This window comes from Amphibalanus amphitrite, unplaced genomic scaffold (assembly GCF_019059575.1).
Source record: "Amphibalanus amphitrite isolate SeventyFive unplaced genomic scaffold, NRLGWU_Aamphi_draft 000247F_arrow, whole genome shotgun sequence".
Classification (NCBI taxonomy): Eukaryota; Metazoa; Arthropoda; class Thecostraca; order Balanomorpha; family Balanidae; genus Amphibalanus; species Amphibalanus amphitrite.
This window is the reverse complement of record NW_024881742.1, coordinates 277,768-296,452: the sequence shown is the minus strand read 5'-3', so window position 1 is coordinate 296,452 and position 18,685 is coordinate 277,768. Positions and strand designations below refer to the sequence as shown.

General features: G+C 48.9%; 1 protein-coding gene across 1 annotated transcript in view; it reads right to left on the bottom strand.

Annotated features, from left to right (window-relative positions):
- The window catches only part of LOC122386341, a 28,029-nt gene that overhangs the window by 2,191 nt on the left and 7,153 nt on the right, over positions 1 to 18,685 (bottom strand). Inside the window, exons 2-11 of the mRNA XM_043375452.1 lie at positions 16,357 to 16,438; positions 5,088 to 5,241; positions 4,703 to 4,797; positions 4,125 to 4,249; positions 3,522 to 3,650; positions 2,807 to 3,017; positions 2,384 to 2,555; positions 1,389 to 2,190; positions 559 to 714; positions 163 to 342 (exon numbers count right to left, since the gene is read on the bottom strand). Of these exons, the coding sequence (XP_043231387.1) occupies positions 163 to 342; positions 559 to 714; positions 1,389 to 2,190; positions 2,384 to 2,555; positions 2,807 to 3,017; positions 3,522 to 3,650; positions 4,125 to 4,249; positions 4,703 to 4,797; positions 5,088 to 5,241; positions 16,357 to 16,438 (2,106 nt within the window). The remainder of the gene's footprint in view (positions 1 to 162; positions 343 to 558; positions 715 to 1,388; positions 2,191 to 2,383; positions 2,556 to 2,806; positions 3,018 to 3,521; positions 3,651 to 4,124; positions 4,250 to 4,702; positions 4,798 to 5,087; positions 5,242 to 16,356; positions 16,439 to 18,685) is intronic.

Genomic DNA, 18,685 nt, shown 5'->3' with positions numbered 1-18,685 from the left:
CGTCACCCCGTCTCCATCCCATGAACAAACTACAGTGAGGCGCTTTACTACCCACGGTCAGTAGAGTGCTGCTCCTGCGCCCTGTTACCTTCCCCGTTCCCGTTCCTCTCCCGTATAGCACCGGATCCACCCCTAGCCGCTGCGACCCTCCCCGCCACTGACCGGGGTCTGCAGACACCCGAACAGGTTGACCAGGAACGGGTGACGCACGGCCGTCACCAGCTCCAGAATACGTTTCTCGGCGAGCAGCGACTCCAACTCGTCGCGGTCCATCACGTCGGCCTTCTTCAGCGACTTGATGGCGTAGTACTCGGCCGTGCTGCGCCGCTGGGACAAAATCACCTGCGGACGAGACGTGAAGGGTTAGCGTGGGTGCCTCGGGTTAGTCCATAGGTATACAAATAGGTACTGGACTGTATTTACTTTGACCGCTGCAGCTATTCATTTAGAAAACGTTGATCGTGAATGGCAACCTATCTGGCAAACTTTTTTTGAAACGAAATTATCGTGTGAACACTCTGACATCGTTGTGACAGTTATTTTTTGCCAATGACTCGCCTTGCCGAAGTGGCCGCGCCCGAGGACCGCCACCGTCCGAAAGTCCTCCAGAGTGAAGTCAGGAGCCAGGAGCGGGCCGAGAGACCGGCCGCCGTCCGGTTCAGTCCGGTCGAACGACGGCTGCGGCCAGTACGTGGTCCGGGCCGAGTCCGGGGTCTGCCGGGGACGGGGTCCAGGTCAGAGGTGAGGGGCACGTGATGCGACGAGACGACACATTGAAATAATGCATACGAACATGCATCGCATAACGTAATAGGACATGCTTTTAAGGTAGGTATATCATCGCAATTCGTGAACAAATTAAGGAAGAAAAAACTGCGAATGAGGCCAAGAAACGTTTTACTGAGCACGTGAACGCAAAATTTCTTCCGTATAAATCATGCTCTTTGAACAGCGAGTGGGTGGCTTGTTTTATTTGGCACATGATTGAGAGGAACAATCCGCGTCTGGTCCTGTTGCTGACGTCATCCACATAGCGTGGGCGGTCGGCATGTGTCGGCGTCAATGGTCGGCGTCATGGAGGCTGACACTGCAGCTGCATTGTTACAGCGAGGTAATACGCCCCGGGAACCGGGCATCATTGGTACAGTACGAGGAAATAGTTTGAAGACGAGGTTACCATTCAAACCCATACAGTATGCTGATACAGAATTTGCAAGCTAATGGGGAGAATGAACGTCATTTTTATCGTTCTTTTACATATTGAACCACTAATGTAATTGTATGAGAAACATATATTCTTACGGCATAGAAATGCAGAAAATATCTACGCTAACTTTTATTTATTTTCTACCATAGTATGTAGTACATAACATAGACAAACCACCCACCGTATCATCGTCCGGCTCGTCGACCAGCGGCGACACCAGGCTGAAAGTGGTCTCTGACCCGGCGGTCAGCAGACGGACACGCCCCATCAGGGCCTCGCTGCCCTCCGAACTGTCCGTCAGCAGGCTGAGCTTCCGCAGCTCACTGTCGGTGGCCTCACTGAGCTTCCTGAGCTCGGAGCTGTCCGTCGGGAAACTGATCTTCCGCAGTTCGGAGTCGTCAGTCGCAGCACTGGTTAGTCGAATGTCTGAACTGAGCGTTTCCACGCTCAGTTTTCGCAGTTCTGAGCTGTCCGTTTCGACACTTAATCTCCTCAGATCGGAGATTTCGGAGGAAGTGCTCAGCTTTGGGGCTGGCTGGGATGAGTGGGTGATTAATGGGATGGAGAGTCTTGCTCGTGCTGCTCTTTGGTCGAAATTACCCGTCATCTGGTTACTATGCTCGCAATCGGTGGGATTCGTAACCTTCTCAGAATTATCTATCACCTCGCTATTGTCTGACCTAGTCTTTGTTACGTCTGCACTCTCTGTCACCTGCAATCTCAGTTCATTGTCTTCGACATCCGTGGTCTCTAATGAGATAGCGTTCGTTTTTCTCAGCCATGGCTGTGCTGCCTCCGTCCTCTCGGCGTCTTCCAGCTCAAGGTCCAGCTGCTGTGACGGCACGAAGCACTCGGTGGTCTGTCTCACCAGTCCCGTGGAGTGGTCGCTGCCGACCGGACTCTCCGTCCTCTGACGAACGAGCACGGTGGCGGAGACCTCTCCTTCGTGTGGGGCGGCGCCCTCAGATCGGGTAGAGGCCGATCTGGGGGCAGAGAATGAGGCATCAGTGGCGAGTGACTTTATTTGGCGTGGATAGCATTAAATTGTTTTCGAGTGTGCAAGCACATGGGTTTTTAGATTACACGAATAGAACCTGAACTAATCTTATGGACAAAACTTATATCTTTTCTTATCGACAGACCCGTTTTTGTGGTAACCGATTCGTGCAGACTTACCCCGGCTCAGTTAGAGTTGCGTCGATCTCGTCGCAGACGTCCGCTCCTGCTCCATTATTTCCTTTGGAAACTTTTGGTGACACATCCGGTAAATGTTCAGTGGGCTCCTCCATATCTTCTCCGGTGCATTCTGTGAAATGGCGGCCTGTCCTCATCGGACATCGGGCTCGGTCTGGAAAGATTAATGACGATAAGCGATAAATGCGGTACTTTTGGGCGTCGTTTATCTACATTACGTTAGGATTTCGCTTGACAGGTAGGGATGATAAGAAATTAGGGCCAAATTGAGTCAATGCGAATGTTTTTGATAATCGAATACACTTCTCTGTATAGTATCTATTTGTGACATAATCCTAATTTTCATGTGTCAGCAAAAAAGCTTTCATTTTTTCACAATCGAACAGAATTTCTGCCTCTTCTCACCGAGTCTGCGCACTGGCAGCGGGTGGAGCACCCTGGGCGGCGGGCTGTCCGCCGCCGCCGCCGCCCCCGCCCGCAGCGGGCGGCTCCAGGTGGACAGGGCGATGCTGAGCTGTTCGGGCGTCAGCGGGCGCCGCGGGCCCCTCCGCTGCACCCGCCGCTGAGGGCGCAGACGGGACCACCGGCCGGAGTCGGCGCTCTGCACGGGCCTCACCTGGGAGCCGGAGAACGGGGACGTGGGGAAGCTGAAGGCGCTGAGAGACAAGTATTTAGTGGTTGTCATTTAGATGATAGCTTACAAAAACTCAATGAATGAATCGTAGCTGAATTTCAGGCTATTTCAGTACAACCGACACGAAATTATAAGCCCAGCAACGTCGGCGTGCTTCCAGATTGGGAGCCCACACACCTGTTTGTCATGGGAAATGGCTCATCTGAAGCCCATGATATATCAACACCGAGCCGAACAAAATGTTTATCCGAAGTTTTATAGAGTCTGGTCGTGAAACTACAGAGCTCGGTACACATACAGGATTTGATGTTTTAGCACCGTGAACGCCAAATCCTGTCAGGTTGGATCAAAGCAATCGCATGGAACTCCGTAAACATCGACCTTTTTAAAAATGGCCGGCGAAAGTTCCGACATCAAAGACCTTTAAATATTGATGCGATAAAAACGTTAGATATCTGCGAGGCTGGGGAATATCACGACCGGCACCTGTACGAACAGAAGCCCCCGGGGCTGGAGCTGCAGGGCCAGCGACTGCCGCTCCTCCACGACGATATCTCCCAGTGTGAGCCAGCCGACCGCGCACAGCGACCGACTGTCCCGCCAGTAAACATCAATCTGTGGACGTGGAAATATCGCGAGAAATGGCAACACTGACGAACCTTCGAAACGCAGCTGTTTCGAAAGGGAACTACTGCTTTTAAACACTTGCGCACTCATTCGTATATTTTAGGAGCGCGCGTGTATTGCGGCGCAGTCTACCAGCACTTTCCTTGGAGGTAGACTGTACCGCACGACATGGCTGTGCGGCGGTACAGCATTCCAGACGAATGTTTTTTTTCGTCAAAGCGTTAGCTGTAAACTCGTATCATCTCAACAATGTTGCCGTAGGTTGATTGGCAGATAAGTTCACATAACATAGTTCTTACTTCCAAGTCTAATATCTAGAGCAATTCCGTTTGTAGACTGTAGTGCGATTTCATTTTACTTATGCACGTTGGCAAATGAATTAGAATATGAAGTTCTATGAGAGCTATGCTGTGAAGTGTGAGCTGTGACTAAGTTACACAAATGACTCTGAGCTACACCCACCCTCAAAATTTGCAGTTCGTTGATATGTATATGATACACTTGGTCCCAGCAGTGAGGAGACGGCCTTTTCCAGTCCGTGCGGTCGACCAGCGTGTCGTCAATCCGGAGAACGGCCCTCACGACATCTGGAATCAAAACAGGCCATTGATGGGGCTTGTAGGCTCTGTAATTTACACCGATTCGTGCTGTCTGTAAATATTTTCTGGGTACGATGAGTTAATGTTGAGCATCGAAAACGTAGTTATGAAAACACACGCAATGGCTGGACTAGAGCGGCATGGGAACGTAAAGCTGACTTTTTCCTGATAAGAATACGCGCTAAGACAATTATTATACAAGCGACATCATCATTATTAATCAGTTCATCAATTACACATTACAAGATATGTAAATAAACTTGTCGCAGACCGACGCATAAGCGCATTCGCTTAAATTGGAGCGTCGTGTCTGAAAACAAACTAATTGAAAAAAAATACACGAAACAAAGGAAACATCAATAGAAAGACAGGAAACATAATGACTGTAACATGGCATATAAGCGTTATACTTTCTTAGGAGTAATTGAGAGACCGACTCACCGTGCCTCCTGTTCCGTTTACCGGGCGCTGCTCGGTCTGGGGATTTGTCGTCTCCGTCGGATAAGTCCTCCAGTAGCCCCTGACACCCCTGCAGCCTGCCATTCACAGCGAATCAGCACGGGGCACGGCAACTGTGCTAGGAGTTAATAAAAATGTTATAAAGGCACGAAAATAAACATTAAATTTTAAGCAAAACTATTTTAGAAAAACATAAAAACGTTTCCACCAGTAAACAACTTCTTCATGCCACTGTGCATAACCTCAACTAAAAGTGAATGCAATTTTGGTTTGCTTCGCAATTTCTTAGACTTCGAAGGTCGGTTATACAATTTCAGACCTTTGTGTTTTTAAGCGTACCAATTATGTGCAAAGAATGCCTGCCTACCTGAGCTGAAGCAAAGAGGCAGGTGTGATTCCTCCACTGGAGTGGCGACTGGTGCATGTCGAATCCTTCTCAGGGCAGACGGCATTTGAATTATTCTCACTAACACTGCTCCTCGGCGGAGCCTTTTGAGATCGAACACCACTCTGCACTATATCTGTGAGGAAACACATAAAACACAGTCTGAGATGAGGTTTGCTGACTAACGAAAATGAGTGGTAAAAATTATGAGCTGGATTGATGGGAAGAGGGAGTAAAAAAAAATCATTTTACCACGCCCCCACGCCATAAGAGCAAGTTAGAACTTTTCTGCATTGTCTGTGTAGCACGCTACATCTTGAGTAGCACGCTACATCTTGAACATTTAACGTAGTATCTTTTCGGCACGGCTCGGTCCGGCAGTCCCCCCCCCCCCTCGCAGTCCGGTCACAGGCCTAGCCCTCCATTCACACACGCATCGCTGCCACCGGGTGACGCACAGCTGAGCGGAGCGCTGCTGCTGCGCTCCCCTCCCCTCTCATTATTCACACACCCCCCCCCCCCCCCCGTCACCAGGCCCGCCATCCCCATTCAGCACTTTTCCCCAACTCCCTCAACGAGCACTGTCCGTGAGAATAGCCCGCAGTAGACACATCTGCGAGAAGACGATGCCGGTCACATCAGTACGAACCGCCGAGACACAGCTGAGTCAACAAGCTACGTCAGGACTGCGGCCGGCGGCGGCGGCGAGCGAGCACGTTAAGGTACTCTGTCACGTACTCTGTCAGGTACCACAACAGCTGCGCCGCGCTGAGTCCCACGGTGGGAATGGCACAACCAGGAAGATCCTACGGCAAGCAAAAACGCTGTAGTTCCAGAGGTCTTCGCAATGGGCAGCCGTTAAACTCTCATTACAACGCCCGCCTATGGAGACAGCTACCGCAGGATGAGCGATCCGAGCCTCCTCAAATAACGCTGGATCAGTAAGATATGTCAACAGATCATGGAGCAGTGTCAAGGATAGATGCCGGCTGGAGCACACAGCCACCTTTGTCGGGCACAGCAACCCAGGGTCAGTGAACCTGGCAAAACAACCGGGTGACCGACCTCACAATGGCCTCATGAGGTAGTTCCAGAGATCTCCGCAGAGGGAGAAGGCGCTGACTTTCGGCCACACCCGGTACGGTGGGCGGAGCAAGAGTGACGTCACAGGGGCGTTGGCGGCAGACGAAACGGAAGGAAACAAAAGTTTGAATAAGATGAAATTGAAGAATCAAAATTAAAACTCGAAAATCACAAACCTTTCGGGGATTGTTTTATGCCAGCGATTACTAAAATGATAAAGCACTCAACACGAAGACGATTCGACGGCCAAAAATTGCAGGCACAGAGGAGCAAGGTGACTAAACAGGACAGAGGGCGCCATCTTACGGCCCACCCACCAGAAGAAGGCAGAGGAAGATGACGTCGCAAGGGCGTGGCAGTCACCCCTCCCCCCCCCAACTATAAAAGGGTGCGCCACCCAACCAGAGGAGAATCACAGTCGAGCAGCCGAGAGTCACAGTCCACAGCTGGAGCAGGAGACGCCATCTGGGAGCCGCCGTCAGTCCGGGGTCACCCGCGAGAAGCCTCTTCAGTTCGAGTGATCAGAACCGAGGACAGCAGCCGACGCTTGTGACCACACTGAGAAGCGGAAGCGCAGAGAAACTCCAGAATGTGAGTGTTGTTGAAAAGTCTGCTCAATCCCAATCCTTGACCCCCCCCCCCCTCTGCCCGGTTGCCGTGCCGTGACGACTGCCAAACATTTTCGGTTGCCATAAAATGCACTCTCAATTGGAATTGGAAAACTTAAATTACTTTGAACTTATTGGTCCAGACACCCTAGTAGCATATTAGGATCTGACTTTCGAGGTCATGTCAGAGTCGCCAGCAAATCGTTATTGTCCGTTGGAATTCACGATTAGGCCGTGAGCGAGATCCTAAAATTTGAATAAGCAGCTCAGTGTCACGAACGCTGAAATTGATGACAGGATGCGTGACAACATTGAATATGTCTTTGTCTTTAGTCAAACTGGTTCGTTCGATTTATTATAATCGGCGGTGGTCAAGTGCGATTTGAGGTTGGAATTCGTTTGTGAAATTAATGGTGTAGATTCGTGCTTAATTCACTAAAAGTTGCATTGCGAAATTATTGGTAATATTGCTGAAGGAATTAATTGCGAAGTCGAAATCAATTACTGAACAGGTAAATACGGTTGAAAGCGAATGTAATGTTTGAAGGTGGCGACTGATTCATGCGATCGATCTATGAATATGGCTATGAGTTATGATTTTCGACAGATACGAATGCTTGAGCTTACGGTGGAATTTCTTCTGTTACTTAGGTGCAGAGTTGCGAGCAGTGGTTTGAGGTTGACGGTTTGACACTTTGCGACTTTAGATGGTCACTTTGCTTCATCGAAATTGCGAAATGTCGAGTAACAGGTAGATGTAAAATTGTTTGTGATTAGAACTAATATGCGACTAATATAGGTACCGATCGTTGTGCTTTTGTAGAATAAATACTAGAAAGGACCATCTTTGTTGGGGAACGATTAAATGGGACAGGAATTTAATTTAAAAAAAAAACTTACGTGGAATGGAGCTGATGAGATGTCGAACAGGGAGATATTGCAGCGATATTTTACCAGATTCACACTCACTGACACATCCGGTGAATCTACCCGGCCAGAAGAGACAACACGCACGAGCACTGTACCGCGAGTGTTGGCGCGCCCATACTGACGGTGTCGTGTGACTGACTGACGGTGTCGACGCGGCGCCGGCCGGCGGCCGTGGTAATCGTCGTCCCCGACGCGGGCGTTGAGCCGCCAGAGGGCGCGAGGAGCAGCCACAACAAGGGCAGTGGGTTAGCCGTAATTGGGGCGCGTGCGGTAGGTGAAGGTCATCATATAGAAACATGGTTAGTTGTGGAAAGTTGCAACGGGATAAGAACGTAAACAGTTAATGCATAATTTTAAATATGACATGCTATATGATATCTAGGACTGCAGTTCGTTTGATGTGCATTGGTTACTGCTAATAGGATGATTTAAATTAGATTTTCTATGAAAGGCTAGGGACCCTATGACAATGTTCTGGCACTCTATAAAGATAACTTGTATCGGTAACTAGTAGCCCATCCGAAGCTATCGAACGAGTTTCAAGGAGTCATTTCCGTTTGAGCATTCAGTAATTCACTATGATACGGTGGATCACAACCAGACGGCAGATCGGTGCGTACTAATTGGTTCTAGATCATCTGATTAAATCAAGAGCGGTTCAAGGTATACTAGGATTGTATACGAGAACTGATGATTAGGTTCATGCGTGCAGCAGCAATTAGGACTTGAGATTACGATTAGGTTGGATAAATAATGCGTTTCTGTTATTCGCGTTCTTACGAGTTAGCGCCAATACTTACTCCACCAATATTGGCACAGGGCATTTTGAGGCACAGACGGCTTGTTTGCCCGCCTCCTATGGCGTAACGTTTACCAGCATGACTGTATGAGACACAGATGCACTTCTCTAAACCCACGTCCAGACCGGAATAATAAGAGGGACACATGCCGTCACGTACGCAGGGCATATGCACGTTTTCCGCCAGTGGTACCGGCCACTGTTAGTTTTCCCGCTTAGGTAACACTGGGTGAGAAGGCAGTGAGAGGTTTCTACGGCAGGGGAGAGGGGGAGGATTGGCACAGTATGCAGTGGAGAGTAAGTTATGCCAAAGGCAAGAAGCCGAAGGTCAGGGGTGAGTCACCCAAAGGGCGGATAAAGCGAGCCGTAGTGTCCCGAATAAGTCCTCATACTTATTTCGTAAAGGTACTCTAATCGGTACTGGACAGCCTCAGGGGAGGGAAGAATGTACTCCAGGACACGTAAGGCCTTGAATAGTAAATCCCATGTTTAAGGATAGTTCCAGGATATGAACTGTGGTCCCTGGGTCGTGAACGGGAATGTTACACGCGGACCGGAAGAGGGCATAGGTAATCTCTCCCGGTAGAGAGATAAGTCGGATATAAATCGTGTATGTGTGTACCATAAGTCTATCGGACGTGTAGTGAATCCCATAAATTAGTAGGGTGGATATTTGTGCAATTATTCTGGACGGCCCTGCGATAAGTATCTTTGTCGCCGGTTAGCGCAGCATGCATATGGATTTCGGAAAGAGACATTTATCTCGCCGGGGAGATCGTTGTTGATCCGACGCCTAACACTATCGGAGGGAATTTCGAGGGCTACGAATTAAATTTGGGGTGAATACATGAAAGGTGAATGTAACGCGAGCAAGGGTGTGAGAATGTTGAAGGATGAATCTTAGGTTAAGGCCGATAGGAATTGCGTAGAATTCGGTTACGGCAGTCGAGCTAGCAACCCTCGAGGGCAACTAAACTATAGCAACGCTAATACGAACTAAGTGGGCAATTTCCGTAATGGGGAGGCCAGAGATATAGGAATGGGTGACTGGACGAATGATCACATTCAATTAATCAACGTAATTACCACCCATAAGTTTGGCAGTGGTCATCGGGACTTCGAATGCCCTGTCCTTCACCTGCCCAACTGTGCCGCAAACCCAGCTGATCGGATCCCTCTATCCCTATCCGAGCAGTGAAGAAGCATCTCGTACATCATGGTCTATACAATGAACAGAATCATCAAGCCTCTAAATTAAAAAGCATCTTCCATCAGATGTATTTGTATGCAAGGTGGATCTGGACTTACATCTTCCTCAGATGGATCTATACCTACATCTCTGTCCGCTGGATCTACATCTCTCCCAGGTGGACGTCATCTCAAGATCTCTATCTGGATCCATACATCTCCCTCAGGTGGACCTCTCTCTGAAGATCCCTCTCGGGATCTCTTCAACGACTCTCAAGCTCCCCTGTATCACAAGTTCTACTATCGAGTCATTACAGCAGCAAATAGTTATATGTCTTCTACAACCAGCCGAACAACAGAGGACCGCAGTACTTGATGAACCGCAAAGAAGATGAAGCTTATTTTATTCCTTCTTTCTTCTTTCTCTAAATCCCCTCGCTACAAATGGCGCCCAACGTGGGGCTTTGATAATTCTCAAATTGTGAAGCTGGTAGACTGGCAAAAGCCGCCGAACCCGAAGTTGATGAATTGAAAGTCAACCGTATGGAGAAGAGGAAGAAGTTGAAGAATAGAGCAAGTGTTCGAAATACTGGCAGCAGTTGAAATGAGCGTGCTGCAGGGGTCGATATGAAGAAAGAGGATGAGCTAAAGAAAGCTGTGTGAAGATGATGAAGCTTATGATGGTGGCTGATGACAGGAAAGTTGAAGAATTGAGCAAGTGTTCGAAGTACTGACAGCAGTGGAAATAAACGTACTGCAGGGGTCGACGTGAAGGAACTGATGAGAGGAAGCGGTCTTACGAATACTGAAAAGGACATAGAAGAAGTTGTTGAAGATAAGATAAGGAAATGACGCTGTCTCATGAAACAAAGGATCAGACTAATACAGAAGTCAGACCGAAAATGAAACTTGACAATTGTTTGCATCAGCATATCAATTCTTCGTTCTGCTGCATAACAAGTCCAAGTCAAGGTCAGCTGCTGTATTGCAAAGGAGAGCTCGAACTTTCTAGAGTATTGATGATAAGAGGACAGCAATATCAAAAGCAGAAGAGGAAGAAGAACAGGCGGAATGCTCGTGTTGTACTGAATCAAAATCAAACACGGTCGTCTTCACAACACAGCCAAGGCGATGATCAAGTTGGTGAGCGAGGAGAGGGTGCCAGGATGCTGCAAGACCAACTGCCAAACGATCTATTCAGATGTGCTGCCTCGGGGGTCACCCACCTGAGCTGCCATGGAGGTCGCCCACCTGAGCTGCCACGGAGCCTGCCACCCGGGCGGCCACGGAGGTCTCGGCAGGGCCTGCCATGGAGGTCACCTACCCGGACTGCCACGGAGGTCATCCACCTGGGCTGCCACGTGGGCTGCCCACACGGGCCGCCGTGCAAACTGCCAACCCGGGCCGCCATGGAGCCGCCATCCGGGCTGCTGTGGAAGCTCCCCACCCTGGCTGCCGTGGAGGCCGCCCCACCCAGGCTGCCACCCGAGCTGCCGTGAAGGCTGCCCACCCGGGCTGCCATGGAGGCCGCCACCCGAACTGCTGTGGAGGCCGCCCACCTGGGCTGCCATAGAGGTCTTCACCCTCCTGAGAAGCCGCTTACGGGACGGCCAACGACATCGGACTAACCAAAGTGGTTGGTGCCCGTGACCCGGATCTGGTGAACGACAAACTGAGGTGGGGACGAGGAACAACAGGTGCGTGTGTGTACTGTACTAGGTATACGATGTCATGTTGTAGGCGTTGCGGAAGTTCACATGATTGTGTAAATTTAGATGAGTAAGGGGTGTGACTTTTTTGTATGAGTTGCGAGGACGCAACTAGGGTTGTTTGGACTGAAGATGTAGCACGCTACATCTTGAGTAGCACGCTACATCTTGAACATTTAACGTAGTATCTTTTCGGCACGGCTCGGTCCGGCAGTCCCCCCCCCTCGCAGTCCGGTCACAGGCCTAGCCCTCCATTCACACACGCATCGCTGCCACCGGGTGACGCACAGCTGAGCGGAGCGCTGCTGCTGCGCTCCCCTCCCCTCTCATTATTCACACCCCCCCCCCCCCGTCACCAGGCCCGCCATCCCCATTCAGCACTTTTCCCCAACTCCCTCAACGAGCACTGTCCGTGAGAATAGCCCGCAGTAGACACATCTGCGAGAAGACGATGCCGGTCACATCAGTACGAACCGCCGAGACACAGCTGAGTCAACAAGCTACGTCAGGACTGCGGCCGGCGGCGGCGGCGAGCGAGCACGTTAAGGTACTCTGTCACGTACTCTGTCAGGTACCACAACAGCTGCGCCGCGCTGAGTCCCACGGTGGGAATGGCACAACCAGGAAGATCCTACGGCAAGCAAAAACGCTGTAGTTCCAGAGGTCTTCGCAATGGGCAGCCGTTAAACTCTCATTACAACGCCCGCCTATGGAGACAGCTACCGCAGGATGAGCGATCCGAGCCTCCTCAAATAACGCTGGATCAGTAAGATATGTCAACAGATCATGGAGCAGTGTCAAGGATAGATGCCGGCTGGAGCACACAGCCACCTTTGTCGGGCACAGCAACCCAGGGTCAGTGAACCTGGCAAAACAACCGGGTGACCGACCTCACAATGGCCTCATGAGGTAGTTCCAGAGATCTCCGCAGAGGGAGAAGGCGCTGACTTTCGGCCACACCCGGTACGGTGGGCGGAGCAAGAGTGACGTCACAGGGGCGTTGGCGGCAGACGAAACGGAAGGAAACAAAAGTTTGAATAAAATGAAATTGAAGAATCAAAATTAAAACTCGAAAATCACAAACCTTTCGGGGATTGTTTTATGCCAGCGATTACTAAAATGATAAAGCACTCAACACGAAGACGATTCGACGGCCAAAAATTGCAGGCACAGAGGAGCAAGGTGACTAAACAGGACAGAGGGCGCCATCTTACGGCCCACCCACCAGAAGAAGGCAGAGGAAGATGACGTCGCAAGGGCGTGGCAGTCACCCCTCCCCCCCCCAACTATAAAAGGGTGCGCCACCCAACCAGAGGAGAATCACAGTCGAGCAGCCGAGAGTCACAGTCCACAGCTGGAGCAGGAGACGCCATCTGGGAGCCGCCGTCAGTCCGGGGTCACCCGCGAGAAGCCTCTTCAGTTCGAGTGATCAGAACCGAGGACAGCAGCCGACGCTTGTGACCACACTGAGAAGCGGAAGCGCAGAGAAACTCCAGAATGTGAGTGTTGTTGAAAAGTCTGCTCAATCCCAATCCTTGACCCCCCCCCTCTGCCCGGTTGCCGTGCCGTGACGACTGCCAAACATTTTCGGTTGCCATAAAATGCACTCTCAATTGGAATTGGAAAACTTAAATTACTTTGAACTTATTGGTCCAGACACCCTAGTAGCATATTAGGATCTGACTTTCGAGGTCATGTCAGAGTCGCCAGCAAATCGTTATTGTCCGTTGGAATTCACGATTAGGCCGTGAGCGAGATCCTAAAATTTGAATAAGCAGCTCAGTGTCACGAACGCTGAAATTGATGACAGGATGCGTGACAACATTGAATATGTCTTTGTCTTTAGTCAAACTGGTTCGTTCGATTTATTATAATCGGCGGTGGTCAAGTGCGATTTGAGGTTGGAATTCGTTTGTGAAATTAATGGTGTAGATTCGTGCTTAATTCACTAAAAGTTGCATTGCGAAATTATTGGTAATATTGCTGAAGGAATTAATTGCGAAGTCGAAATCAATTACTGAACAGGTAAATACGGTTGAAAGCGAATGTAATGTTTGAAGGTGGCGACTGATTCATGCGATCGATCTATGAATATGGCTATGAGTTATGATTTTCGACAGATACGAATGCTTGAGCTTACGGTGGAATTTCTTCTGTTACTTAGGTGCAGAGTTGCGAGCAGTGGTTTGAGGTTGACGGTTTGACACTTTGCGACTTTAGATGGTCACTTTGCGTCATCGAAATTGCGAAATGTCGAGTAACAGGTAGATGTAAAATTGTTTGTGATTAGAACTAATATGCGACTAATATAGGTACCGATCGTTGTGCTTTTGTAGAATAAATACTAGAAAGGACCATCTTTGTTGGGGAACGATTAAATGGGACAGGAATTTAATTTAAAAAAAAAACTTACGTGGAATGGAGCTGATGAGATGTCGAACAGGGAGATATTGCAGCGATATTTTACCAGATTCACACTCACTGACACATCCGGTGAATCTACCCGGCCAGAAGAGACAACACGCACGAGCACTGTACCGCGAGTGTTGGCGCGCCCATACTGACGGTGTCGTGTGACTGACTGACGGTGTCGACGCGGCGCCGGCCGGCGGCCGTGGTAATCGTCGTCCCCGACGCGGGCGTTGAGCCGCCAGAGGGCGCGAGGAGCAGCCACAACAAGGGCAGTGGGTTAGCCGTAATTGGGGCGCGTGCGGTAGGTGAAGGTCATCATATAGAAACATGGTTAGTTGTGGAAAGTTGCAACGGGATAAGAACGTAAACAGTTAATGCATAATTTTAAATATGACATGCTATATGATATCTAGGACTGCAGTTCGTTTGATGTGCATTGGTTACTGATAATAGGATGATTTAAATTAGATTTTCTATGAAAGGCTAGGGACCCTATGACAATGTTCTGGCACTCTATAAAGATAACTTGTATCGGTAACTAGTAGCCCATCCGAAGCTATCGAACGAGTTTCAAGGAGTCATTTCCGTTTGAGCATTCAGTAATTCACTATGATACGGTGGATCACAACCAGACGGCAGATCGGTGCGTACTAATTGGTTCTAGATCATCTGATTAAATCAAGAGCGGTTCAAGGTATACTAGGATTGTATACGAGAACTGATGATTAGGTTCATGCGTGCAGCAGCAATTAGGACTTGAGATTACGATTAGGTTGGATAAATAATGCGTTTCTGTTATTCGCGTTCTTACGAGTTAGCGCCAATACTTACTCCACCAATATTGGCACAGGGCATTTTGAGGCACAGACGGCTTGTTTGCCCGCCTCCTATGGCGTAACGTTTACCAGCATGACTGTATGAGACACAGATGCACTTCTCTAAACCCACGTCCAGACCGGAATAATAAGAGGGACACATGCCGTCACGTACGCAGGGCATATGCACGTTTTCCGCCAGTGGTACCGGCCACTGTTAGTTTTCCCGCTTAGGTAACACTGGGTGAGAAGGCAGTGAGAGGTTTCTACGGCAGGGGAGAGGGGGAAGATTGGCACAGTATGCAGTGGAGAGTAAGTTATGCCAAAGGCAAGAAGCCGAAGGTCAGGGGTGAGTCACCCAAAGGGCGGATAAAGCGAGCCGTAGTGTCCCGAATAAGTCCTCATACTTATTTCGTAAAGGTACTCTAATCGGTACTGGACAGCCTCAGGGGAGGGAAGAATGTACTCCAGGACACGTAAGGCCTTGAATAGTAAATCCCATGTTTAAGGATAGTTCCAGGATATGAACTGTGGTCCCTGGGTCGTGAACGGGAATGTTACACGCGGACCGGAAGAGGGCATAGGTAATCTCTCCCGGTAGAGAGATAAGTCGGATATAAATCGTGTATGTGTGTACCATAAGTCTATCGGACGTGTAGTGAATCCCATAAATTAGTAGGGTGGATATTTGTGCAATTATTCTGGACGGCCCTGCGATAAGTATCTTTGTCGCCGGTTAGCGCAGCATGCATATGGATTTCGGAAAGAGACATTTATCTCGCCGGGGAGATCGTTGTTGATCCGACGCCTAACACTATCGGAGGGAATTTCGAGGGCTACGAATTTAATTTGGGGTGAATACATGAAAGGTGAATGTAACGCGAGCAAGGGTGTGAGAATGTTGAAGGATGAATCTTAGGTTAAGGCCGATAGGAATTGCGTAGAATTCGGTTACGGCAGTCGAGCTAGCAACCCTCGAGGGCAACTAAACTATAGCAACGCTAATACGAACTAAGTGGGCAATTTCCGTAATGGGGAGGCCAGAGATATAGGAATGGGTGACTGGACGAATGATCACATTCAATTAATCAACGTAATTACCACCCATAAGTTTGGCAGTGGTCATCGGGACTTCGAATGCCCTGTCCTTCACCTGCCCAACTGTGCCGCAAACCCAGCTGATCGGATCCCTCTATCCCTATCCGAGCAGTGAAGAAGCATCTCGTACATCATGGTCTATACAATGAACAGAATCATCAAGCCTCTAAATTAAAAAGCATCTTCCATCAGATGTATTTGTATGCAAGGTGGATCTGGACTTACATCTTCCTCAGATGGATCTATACCTACATCTCTGTCCGCTGGATCTACATCTCTCCCAGGTGGACGTCATCTCAAGATCTCTATCTGGATCCATACATCTCCCTCAGGTGGACCTCTCTCTGAAGATCCCTCTCGGGATCTCTTCAACGACTCTCAAGCTCCCCTGTATCACAAGTTCTACTATCGAGTCATTACAGCAGCAAATAGTTATATGTCTTCTACAACCAGCCGAACAACAGAGGACCGCAGTACTTGATGAACCGCAAAGAAGATGAAGCTTATTTTATTCCTTCTTTCTTCTTTCTCTAAATCCCCTCGCTACATCTGCATGTAACTAAAATGAGAAGAAAAAAAAATGCGAGAAGATGAACAACGTATACTCACTTGGTGTTAGAGCTTCTAACGGTGAATTCGAATCGTTAGGCAGACTGCTGCTGCTTTCAAACGTCGCTTGAGTGACTTGAGTCTGAAATAATTAAAATCATCAATCAATATCGCCACATACAATATTGTATGTTATCACATCCGGGCGAGTGGATCAATTAAATATTTGCCAGATATTACAAAAAAAAAACATTTTATGAAAATGTGTATAGCGGAATTTGAGAGGATATGGACATGTAGCGTGTCTGGTGCTGTGACTGTCCTGCCCGTAACATGGGATGCAATGGACATTGCATGAGAATGAGAGGACCCCTGTGTGGAAGGACGATGCTCCTCAGCATAGTAAATTATCGTTTGTTGACATGATATTGATCGTATCAGCAATACCTCATAAGACCCTGAAATAAGCAGTATCGTACGCAAGTCATTATCGTTTAACCCTATTCCTGGCGGGGGGGGGGCCTCAGGAGCCCCCCCTGAGGTTTTTAGGTTATATCTTCCAAACGCGTTGAGCTAGGAAGCTCAAATTTTCTGACTTTTCCTAAAAGGCTTCTACGCAACATGTCTGAAAATTTTGAGTTGATCTGACCTCAGGTCAGGTCACCAGAGGCGGTTTGGTGACGCTACCTCAAAAAAGTTTGCAATCACGCCAGAGCTAGAGTTTTTGACCGATCAATTTCTTCTCTTCAGGGTTTAGTTAGGGTACCAGTATGTGCAATTTGTATATCTCGGAATTTTGATATCGGTGACCTAAGGTCAGGTCAATTTCGCGACCTCCCCATTATAAGTCAATGGGGGAAAAATCAACTCCCTGTTTTTACCACTAAAACGGGTCGGAATGGCCCTATATACCATACATGACTTCATATACGATCAACCTTCACTACCTTGAGGTCTGTTTTGCTGTTGGGCAGCTGTGAGGTCATGTGACGTCATCAAAGGTCACCAAAAGTTTTTGGCCAATAACTCCGTACAGGAACAAGATACAGACGCGTGGATGGTCTCATTGTGTTCAGCTCGTCAAGACGCATCGAATGATATACATGATGACCTCGAGGTCACGTGACCTGAGGTCAACCTTTGACCTTGACCTTTCGAGGTCAACATATATATCATTCGATGCGGATTGACGAGAGGATCACGATGATGCCCTTAGTTTGTTCCTATCGTGACTAATTCGAAAGTTATTCGAGAAAAACTCTCTCCATATCTAGTGCCGCCATTTTGACTTTTTCGACCCCTGTGACGTCATCTTTGACCTGACCTGAAAATGACCTTTGTAAAAATTGTAGATCTTGGCCGTGCGTATCCGATGCCGTTTATCGCTTGTCGCTATCTTGCTTCGTTCTCGAGATCTCAGGGGGGGGGCCGAATCGGCCCCCCCCCCCCCCGCCAGTTTCTTGTCCCGGCGGAGCCCGCCAGGAATAGGGTTAAGTTCTTTTTTCTTAATTATTTAGGTGAGATTACTAACTGTTTGGTTTGGACCGAATGGGACCTCGGATTCCTCTCCAGTTTCTGATGATTCACTAGGGCTGCTATTAATGAAGGGGATTAAGTGCTATGACGTCACACCCACGCCTAAATGGGTGACTACCCGGGTTCGGTTCTTCCCGTCTCGCATAACGCAATCGCTTCATTTGACTCCCGAGAGCGTTGAAATCAATCACGCCCGTCTTTGAGCACGCGCCACGCACCCAACGCAGTCACGCAGCCATTAATTTATTTGGGCAGAACATGGCTGCGAAGGCCGTTTTCAGCTCTACACCAGCCTGCTGTGCTGCCGGTCTCCAGCGATGGTTGATTGCACGCCAGTCGATTAGGCTCGCGGCCAAAGATTGCAGAGGGGTCGGCCTATCACAGGGTGTCGGCCGACTAACCTGAAAAATTCCTGCCCGACGTCCTAGGTCCAAACAGCGCGCCAGACACGACCGGCTAACTTTAGCCGCGGGCAGCATCAGCACAGGTGGAGTCTGACATGGCGATCGGCGTGAGTCACACAAAAGACAAATGGAAAACTGGAAAGTGGCGACCGGTGAAAGGAACCATTCCACCTCTGCCGAAAAAAAACTGGATCAATCGATTGAATATTAACTCAGTTGATGCCCAAAGTCCCAACATCAGCTCAGTTTTTGGATGAGCGTAAATATTAGGTATATTATAAAGTCTTGAGTGTTTGCCTTAAATTACTTTAATGCCAGCGAGCTACAAGCGTAGACCACATCACCCACGCCACGCCGCAGAGGTGATTTGTTTTCGTAGCGGACGCCGTTGGCCCACCATCATCCACGAGTTAAACAGACCATGATTCCGTCGTCGCCACGTAAACAGA